At 33.7% G+C, this 9,814-nt stretch overlaps 1 protein-coding gene across 1 annotated transcript; it reads left to right on the top strand.

Annotated features, from left to right (window-relative positions):
* Nucleotides 1–1,353: 1,353 nt before the first annotated feature.
* LOC108474415 (vacuole membrane protein KMS1-like) lies at nt 1,354–6,287 on the top strand. Its single transcript, XM_017776327.2, has 8 exons — nt 1,354–1,791; nt 2,316–2,527; nt 3,206–3,284; nt 3,850–4,149; nt 4,693–4,850; nt 5,309–5,425; nt 5,563–5,742; nt 5,843–6,287. The coding sequence occupies exons 1-8, from the start codon at nt 1,734–1,736 to the stop codon at nt 6,008–6,010; spliced, it is 1,272 nt and encodes a 423-aa protein (XP_017631816.1). The 5' UTR covers nt 1,354–1,733; the 3' UTR covers nt 6,011–6,287.
* Nucleotides 6,288–9,814: the final 3,527 nt, after the last annotated feature.

The raw sequence follows: 9,814 nt of genomic DNA, 5'->3' as shown, positions 1-9,814 counted from the left end.
ATTACTGTCATTAGCTCGGTGGTTAATACGAATGGGACTAATTAATACATTACTTCATACTCTTAAACATTTTGCGTTCTGCGGTACCAATTGAAGCACACATTTGAAGAGGGCAATCGGTGTGCAGTAAAGGTGAATATGGGCCGGTTCGTCCCATAACAAAATTTTAAGTTTGGGCCCGACTTGAAAAATAGACTTAAAATTTTACCTAAGACCTATTTGAATAAAAAAGTTAAAAATTGAGTCGACTCATCCTTATTAATTTTTTATATTATTTTTTATATAAAAATAAATTTTTAAAATATAATATATCAATACACTAAAAATATTAAAAAATAAATATTTCCTAACAAATTAAAAATAAATGAAAAAAAGTCTTTATACTTAAATAACACTAATATGAGCCCCATGTGATGGCCTGATGGTCAAGAATGTTCATCGCCCCAGGTGGTAGTTTGAGTTCGAGTCGCGCTAATCGCGTTTGTTGTTCGAGCTTTGCCCTATTATTGTAATTCACAAAAAAAAAAAAATACTAAGATATGTACAGTTTAACAAGCAAATACCTCTAAAGTAGTAGTAAAATTAGAGTTATACAATATTCAAATAACAACAACAAAATAGTAGCAATATAATAGTAAAATTGTAGCAAAACAACAACTTTTTTTTTTTACAAATTCAGGTCAAGCTGAGCTCAGGTCAAAAAAGTTTACTTGAGGCACGACTCGCTTTCCAGATAGATCTTCAGACCCTCTTACTTTTCGAGCGAATCTTCAGACCGAAGCGAGTGGCCCAACCCATAATCAGATTTAACTTGATGCTATATTGTCATTAACTCGATGCTTAATAGGAATGAGACTAATTAATACATTACTTTGTACTTTTATACATTATTGCATTCGTCGTGCCAATTGAAGCCCATATTTCGAAAGGGTAACCAGTGTGCAGGCATGCTTGCAAGATTTTTGGAGCAATTTTTACAAGTGTTATAAGTACAAATATAGATATATGTTTGAAAAACAATAAATATCAAATTATTATAATACAAATAGACTAACTGACTAATCACAAAATAGAATCAAATTATTACAATACAAACGAGTACTATATCGTACTATTATGCCTGCTGAGGTGATTGGGGGAAATTGTGTAATAAGACACTTTTGTTCTTCAATTTATGATGTTCCTTTTCTTAATAAAAAAAGATTAAATATGACATTATACTTTGAAATTAGAATGTTTTGAAAATTGGGAGCAAATTAAAATTTAGTTTGAGGACTTTCAATGTAATTAGCCCTACAGTTACATACCATACGCAACAATTTTGTTCAAGTTTTGGCATATAAAAGTGGATCAAATTATAATATTCGAAATGGGTTTTTTATTAAATAAAAGGAGAGCTTAAAAAGAAAAAAAAAAACCCTCAAAGTAAGAAGGAGATACGCAAATATTGTTCTCCTCAGCTTTTGATATATTCTTCTTCTTATCTAGATCTACAATATTGCTTCAAGAAAGAAAATTCTTTGTTGTTATTACTAGTGATTTTAAAAGGAAAAAAGTGGTTGATTCCTTTTCAAGTAATACGATTTTATAGCCGCTTGATTCTTGCCCAGAATCGAAGCGTTTCATCACCAAAAGTGATAGATATTGACGAAAATTTTAAGTTTATTGAAGAAATTGAAACAAACAAACAAACAAACAAACAAAAAACTGAATCGTAATATGTTTGTTTGGTGATGGGGTCAGGCAAAGGCGCGACTTCTTCTGCCCAACAAATGGAATCGTCTGTCCAAGGCAAGTTTTTATAAGTTTTTTCTTCTAAAATTTTGAATTTTATCACCTTATTTTGGTTTCCCCTCATTTAATTCTATTTTAAGAACTCGAATGAGATTGGGTTTTCCTAGATCTCTTAGTATTTATGAGTTGTTCTAGTTTATTAATTAGATTAGTCTTTTTATTATTGTAATTATTGTATAAATCAATTGTTAAGTTAACCGAGTTCATCTGAAAAAATGTTTTGGTTAATTATTAGATTGCTTAAAATGAGCTGAATGAATGACAAGGGTTAAAAAATGAAGTAGATTTTGGGCTTGAAGCCTGAAGGTGCAAAAAGGCAATTGTTGGGTACTTTTGGGGCATCAAAGTTCATTGAAAATCCTTCTGCATCTTACATTATTGGATTAGAGGAGGATATGACTGTTTCTTTTAAGCATAAATGCTGGATAATATTAGCTTTATTTTGATTTCCTCTTAAAAGGAAAATGTTTGGTTTGGAGTGTTCTAGACTCATTAGCTGATTGACTTGTTACATTTTGTAGATCTTCGTGAGAGATATAGGCTAGAATTGGAAAATTTAACATTGACTACACAGCCAGTCAAAACATCAAGGTTTTTCCTTCTGGCTATCCTTCAATATATCAAGCGATCAGCATCATATCTTTTGGCAAAGGGTGGTTGGCTTATGCTTTCAAGCACTCTAATAGCAGTTCTTGGAATTTTGCTTGTGACTATTGAGGGCCCTCATGAAAAGGTAATAAAATTTGTAGGTTATCCTACTATATCCATCTTTTCTTGTCATGGTTTTCTGTTGATGTGCAGCATACCTCGGTATGCTGTTGTGAAGGTTCTTATTTGTTTAGAGCTAGTGCTGTGCATATCTGCTTCATTTAACTATGAATTGAGAAATTCAAAGTGATGCAGGAGCTTTTTCTTATTATTATGTTATTATTTGTCTTGTTTATTAATGGTTAGATATAAAGATAGATGGCTTGGATTATTAGTTAATTTTAGGGTTTAAATCTAGGGCTGGGAATAAAACTCTATCTTTAACCTTAGTATAGTTGTGCTGTAAAATAGATTTACAGCCACACTATTATTATTATTATTATTATTATTATTATTTTCTCTCAAGTAATAAACAGAAGCTAGAGTTTTATTATAACCATACATTTTCAAGAGTTCCAACTTCTATCATAGTCATTTTTCATTTATTATTTTGTGTATGGGTTAGGGGAGGGTGTGGGGTTGTGCTAGGTCTTATTGCCCCTTAATGACTTTAATTTGAACCTTTTTTGTTTTATGTGTAAGTTTTTGCTCAATATTTAGTTGATGTATTTTATTTTTTCATTCTTATTTTTCATCATTTATTATAATCAGATTAGTGGAAACAATAATTAACAGTTGATATCTTGATTACATTTTTCATCAGCATGTTGAGGAAGTTTCTCAGTATGTTCGATTTGGATTATGGTGGATTGCACTTGGTGTTGCATCTTCAATTGGTCTTGGTAAGAACTTTGATTTGAGAAGATCATTTGTGTTGTTTGGAGGAGTGTTCTTGATGAATAATTCATTGCTATTATACTAGCATGCTTTTTAGGTATTTAAACTCTTTCTTACTGCCACTGGCTGACTAAGCAGATATCAAATGGTATTTTTGGAAATATGTAGTTTTGTTCTGCATTGCAGCACAGTTCTAATCTTTTAGATGGGTTTCTTCCTTTAAAAGAAATTTTGAAGTGGCTTAGGCTGTTTAGTCCGATTCTACCAAATGTAGTTGAAAAACTGGCAAACTGGAATAATTTGAGTATTAGCAGTTGCACTTCAGTGAATGTTTCAAAGATTATTGTGTATGATGTACCCATGTATTTTGAACATTTTATGTGGATGCAAGGGAGGAAGCCCTTTTTTCTGGTTTCTGCTATTCACACTTCTGTGCCTACGAATATTTCTGGAGTTTGATCTGATTGTCTTTTATGCTGCCTTGGAACAAAAAGAAAATTTTCTGGATGCACGAAGAGATATGCCTTGATCTGATTCTTTCATTTTTCTAATTCATCTTTCTTATTCCAGGATCTGGTCTGCACACTTTTGTCCTTTATTTGGGTCCTCATATTGCCTTGTTTACAATAAAAGCAATGCAATGTGGACGAATAGACCTGAAAAGTGCTCCATATGATACAATACAGTTGAAGAGAGTTCCTTCATGGCTGGATAAACCCTGCAGAGAGTTTGGGCCCCCGTTGTTTTCATCATCACATGGGTCAAGGGTTCCTATTAGCAGTATATTGCCGCAGGTGCAGATTGAGGCTATTTTATGGGGTCTTGGGACTGCACTTGGAGAGCTTCCTCCTTACTTTATCTCGAGGGCAGGTGTGAGCCTCATCTTTACACTATATATTTTAACTACAACAAGGTTTGCTAGAAGAATTTGTTTATGGTAGGCTGGTGAGGGTATTTCTGGAGGATGATCCAATCACTTTTGCATTGGGTTTGATAAGTGATATAATACTAACTTTGCAACTTAAACATATTGTACTTACAGTGCAAAGGAGTTCCTTGATCCCATTTATTCCAAGAAATTATGGAGCCCATCTTTTTTTCCCCTTCTATAATGCTCTGTGAAAATGGGGTTTTCATGTTTCATATTTTTCTTTGATTAATAACTTCTAGGTTTTCAATTTTGTGTCTTAATCAAATTTGCTTTGGTTGCATTGTAGTTGCCTTTTTTTCTAATTTAACTTTTGACTCTGCTTTGGTGGATGATTGAATTTTCTCCATGAAGTTGAGGCCCTAGGTTGTTCTTTGTCCTAATGTTGGTTGTCTACTAAAGACTGTTATTTCCATTTAGATTTTCTACTAGCACTCCATACTGTTAGAATAACCAGCTTATGTTGACCTTCATGCTGTATCCAGCAAGTGTATCAGGAAGAAAAATTGAACCAATGGAAGAATTGGATCATTCCTCAAGCGAGGATAATGGATTCATAGCTACTCACCTGAAGCAGATCGAGCACTGGCTGTTGTCTCACTCTCAACACATGAACTTCTTCACCATTTTACTGCTCGCCTCGGTCAGTTATATGCTTTTTTTTTTCTCATTCTGTCATTTATCATTTTGAATAATGCAAAATATTTATGTGTCATAAGATGATTTATTTTTAGCAAACATTTGGTTGGCTGACTGTTATCCCTGTTTTGTATGTGCATGAACAAATGCATGTTCTGATGCATTTTCTTCAGAGGAAATCCTTGTTTAGGACTTAAACTATATCAATCCGGTAAAAATTTCAAGCTAGAAACATGCGTTGCTAAGATAAATTTAATGTGCAAATTTCTACTTCATTTATGAAGTGTTGTATTATGTTGTTAGAGCAAGGTAGAGAAACTTGAATGGTGTTTGAGCGCTAGCCCTTGTTAATTATATTCTTTTGAAGATAATATAAGTTGACAGCGGATTATAAACGCTATTTATTTGTGCCGTTTTTTATTGATTTATAACCTCCTGCTGATGGACTGAATCATGTTTCAGGTCCCAAATCCTCTATTTGACCTTGCTGGCATCATGTGTGGACAATTTGGGATACCATTCTGGAAGTTCTTTCTCGCTACATTGATTGGGAAGGCAATCATTAAAACTCACATACAGGTTTGCAAATAGTGATGTTCTCTTTATGTTTTACATACAAGCAGAGCCTCAATTGACCTCACTGGTAATGGCATTGTCCAAAATGAAGCTAGATTTTCTTGTATTCTTAGAAGAATCTATTGGTTCCTTCTTTGCAGACGGTATTTATCATCTCTGTCTGTAATAATCAACTCCTTGACTGGATAGAGAATGAATTGATCTGGATTCTCAGCTTCATACCCAGATTTGATTCTTACTTGCCCACACTCACGGCAAAACTTCATTCAGTCAAAGAGAAGTACTTGGCTGCCCCACCTCCGGTGCCTTCGAATATCAAGGTATTTTCCATAAGCCTGTACAAGAAATCTATCTATATTTGCCCGAGTTTTTGATTGACTAGAAAACTTTACAAATCCGTTCTACAAAATGCTGCTGCAGGACAAGTGGGACTTTTCATTTGCTTCGATTTGGAATACCATCGTGTGGCTTATGCTTATGAACTTCTTTGTCAAGATTGTTAATGCGACTGCTCAGAGGTATCTGAAAAAGCAACAGGATAAGTCACTTGCGGAAATATTACCTGATTCAACACATTCAGATTCGTAATTCGACGAAAGCACTCATCATCCTTTTTCGTCTTTCTTATTTACAAGTAGCGTTATTGAATTAGAAGTGAATTCTCCTTCATGAATTACCATTAAAGCTATCCACTATAAGAAGCTTGTATATATATAAAAGAAAAAATTGAAAAAAAAAAAAAACCATAGACAAACAGAAGATACATGTTTTAGTTATAATTGTTTCGGGCTGTTTTTCACCCATTGTTGACTGTAAAATTTGGATGAATGCAAGAAAAACTATCTGCCTTCAACTTCATTCATAATTTCCTTGCATTCATGCAACGACAGCTTTGCTGACTATTTAACTATTTCTTCAACCCTGCAGGACATTTTCATTTGTTTTGAGATCATTACATTTGCTTTAAGATATTATTAGTATTATAATTAGGGTTAAATCATATTTTAGGGTTTATGTATGACAATTATTCTCATATTAGGGTTTAAATTTTTTTTTTCAAGGTAGGCACTGAATTTGGTAATTGTTCTCAAATTATGGCTTGAATTTTTTTTTTATCTAAGTTAGAACTCGGCAAATGTTGCGACCTTCGGGCTTGAATTATGTTTGTCTAAGTTAGGCCTTGAACATGATAATTGTTCATACATTGGGGTTTAAAAATTTTTAATCTAATTTAATTTTTGATATTTTCTTGAAATTCTTAAAGTTTAAGCTTCAATGTGAGAATAATTGTTAAGCTTATGCTCTAATATAATAACAATTATTAAGTTTAGGGATAAAGTTAGACTTGGACTAAAAAAAAATTCAAGTCTTAACGTAAAAATAATTATCAAGTTTAATGCTTTACTTGGATCATGATAAAGTTCATGTTTCCAATGTGGGAATAAGTGGATCATGGAAATCGACGTGGAAATAAGAGTTTAGGCCACAAATAGTAATTTAATTTTATAATTATTATATTTTAATGAAAAATAGGGATATTCATTGATTAAACATGATTACATTCGGTCTCAACAACACTACAGATTGCACCGGTGCTTTCTTCAACCCCATATCAGTCTTGTAAGCCGTAGCCTCTGCCCGTCCATCATTGTTATGCTACAACAAAGCTTCTTATAGAGTACTTGGTTTCATAAAGGTTTCTTCTAGCCTCTACGTATAGCTCACCATTTCTGCTATTCCATATTGTCTACAATGTTGTCGTATAGTATAGAGTTGCAGATGTTCCTCATCAAAAGAGCTATTTGATTTGATGTTTTCAAGATGGAAGACACTGTTGATCGGGTTTTGGGCTTCCATTGGGAAGAAAGTGGGTTAGAGAGATGCCGGAGGTGGTTCTTCACAGCGTGCTCCGTACGAGGGAGTAGAATGGTTTTGCATACTTGAAATTTGGAGAAGGCCATTCATACATTTTTAAGTCACAAAGTCAATTGCTCAATGAGTGACATGAATTTGATGTGCCTATTTGGACCTTTATGTGGTTGTGATGTGGTTGGGGATTTGAGGAAGCATCCTTAGACATTGTGCTCATGTCCGTTTGGAGCAAACTTTTTAGAATCGGATCGGTAGTTCAACTGTTAGTTTTGATTCAATTTGTTTGGTTTGATTAAATAAATTGTTAAAAAATATTAAAATAAAAAAATTTAGTTCAATCAGTTTGTACTGGATCTTGAATCAATTGATCTAGTGTCTTTCTCTAGATTGATATATTGATCAATTTTCGATCCAACCAGTCTAATCAATAAATCCAATTCAGTTCAAATAATATTGGTTTGTAGGCTTTAGGAAACCTCCACATGGGCTGTGATGTACTTGACAAAGTAATCTTCACCCAATAGATTGTGGGTGCGTCTAAGGGTGTTGCATATAGAGGTGATGGTGGCTCTTCACAGCATGCTCCGAACGAGGGAGTAGAACGGTTTTGCATACTTGAAGTTTGGAGGAAAAAGCTATTTATACAATTTTAAGCCATGTGTCGATTGTTCAATGAGTGACATGAATTTTATGTGCCTATTTGGACCTCTATGTGGTTGTAATGGGCTTAGGGGTTTGGAGAAGTGTGTTTAGACATTGTGCCCATGCCTATTTGTAGCAAAGTTTTTAGAATTGGATTGGTACTTAAACTAGTCAGGTTATTGGTTCAATTAGTCCATTTGGGTTAATTAAATAAATTATTAAAAACTATTAAAAATAAAAAAATTAGTTCAATTGGTCCTATCAGATCTTGAATTAGTCGGTCTAATATCTTTTTCCAGATCAATATCTCGATCGATTTTCGATCCAATCTGTAACACCCTTACAGATTCTGAAATCGCGGAGCAGATACAAGGTATTACGAACATAATACCTACCATTAAACATAATCGAAATATAAATATGTCTTGAACAATATTAGCCAACTTTAATGGCTTGTACAAATTAGCTGGTCGAGTCTTGTAACTAATATTTTAAACCTAGACAAATATGACACGTAACAAAATAATTAAGCCTACTATACATGCCATAATTCAAAAGCGTTTAGTTCAAATACCCTAAAGTAGGATAGTGCGGATAGATCTTCACGATCCTTAACTCCTGAGCAAGCCGGAGAACACTATAAGACAAAAGAGAGAAACAAAGTAAGCTTATAGCTTAGTAAGTAAGTATGTAAATACTAATTAAAAAAAAAATCTAACATGTTTACACAACAATTCAAGTACATCTACTTTAACTTCACTATTCATTCCACTTTGATTAAGCTGTCTCTGCTGCGTCATATTCACTAAATAAATTATAACTCGAGTTACCAAACTCGAAATTCAAATCCGTAAAATTTGCCTGAATCTAGACTCATAAAGCTTTTTGCTAATTTTTTTTCTATAATTTTTGGTTCAGCCGATTAGTACAATTTATTAGTTAAAGTTTCCCCTGTTACACAGCTCGACTGATCTGACCTCTGTTCACTACAAATTGAATTTCTCTCAGTACACAATTCAAACAACCCTGAAGTCTGTTTCATTTAAAAATAGTCTCAATAAGGAATTTAGGCATGTAAACTATATTTCTTAATTTGTTTTGTACAATTTTAATGATTTTTCAAAGTTGGAACAGGGGATCACGTATTCATCTGAGCAAGTCACATACAATTGTAAATATCTCAAAATATAGAATTCCTTTGCTTGCTCTGTTTCTTTTATATGAAAGTAGACTCATTAAAATTTAATTTCACATCTCATTCAACCTCTAATTATATTCCTCCTATTTTGGTGATTTTTCAAAATCACGTCACTGCTACCATCTAAAAGCAGTTTTAATGCTAATTTCACTCTTTCACAAATTCTTTATGCTAACCTCATTTTATCTTATATTTGTATATACCACAAATCATTTTCACCATATTTCATTCACCATAAGTATAGGTCCAAACCACAATGTCACCACAAAACCATCCCGTTGAACAATTCGGATCAATCCTCGATATTTAATGGTTTGACTGACCCCACCATCATACTTCGTTTAGTTCGGCTCTCTTGTACACATGGTGAACACTTAGTACCACTCATGCGACCTAGCCGATTTGTCTCGTAGCTCTCTTGTCTACATGGTGTCCGTCACTTGGAATCACGCATGCGACCCAGCTACATTTATCTTTCACGTAGCTCTCTTGTCTACATGGTGTCCTTCACTTGGAATCACGCATGCGACCTAGCTACATTTATCTTTCACGTAGCTCTCTTGTCTACATGGGATACATCTCGTATCACACATGTGACCTAGCTACTACAGGGTGTCTCGTAGCTTTCTTGTACACATGATGTGCACTCGGCATCATACATGTGACCTAGCTACGCTCCA

The sequence above is a fragment of the Gossypium arboreum genome, chromosome 3 (genome assembly GCF_025698485.1).
Source record: "Gossypium arboreum isolate Shixiya-1 chromosome 3, ASM2569848v2, whole genome shotgun sequence".
In the NCBI taxonomy this organism is placed as follows: domain Eukaryota; kingdom Viridiplantae; phylum Streptophyta; class Magnoliopsida; order Malvales; family Malvaceae; genus Gossypium; species Gossypium arboreum.
This window is presented reverse-complemented; position numbering and strand designations above follow the sequence as displayed.

Excerpts from the sequence above, each read along its gene's own strand:
- LOC108474415 (XM_017776327.2), top strand. The coding sequence starts at position 1,734 with ATGGGGTCAGGCAAAGGCGCGACTTCTTCTGCCCAACAAATGGAATCG. Across the intron at positions 4,150-4,692 it reads TTACTTTATCTCGAGGGCAG|CAAGTGTATCAGGAAGAAAA; the intron begins GTGTGAGCCTCA and ends TGCTGTATCCAG. Across the intron at positions 5,743-5,842 it reads CGGTGCCTTCGAATATCAAG|GACAAGTGGGACTTTTCATT; the intron begins GTATTTTCCATA and ends ATGCTGCTGCAG.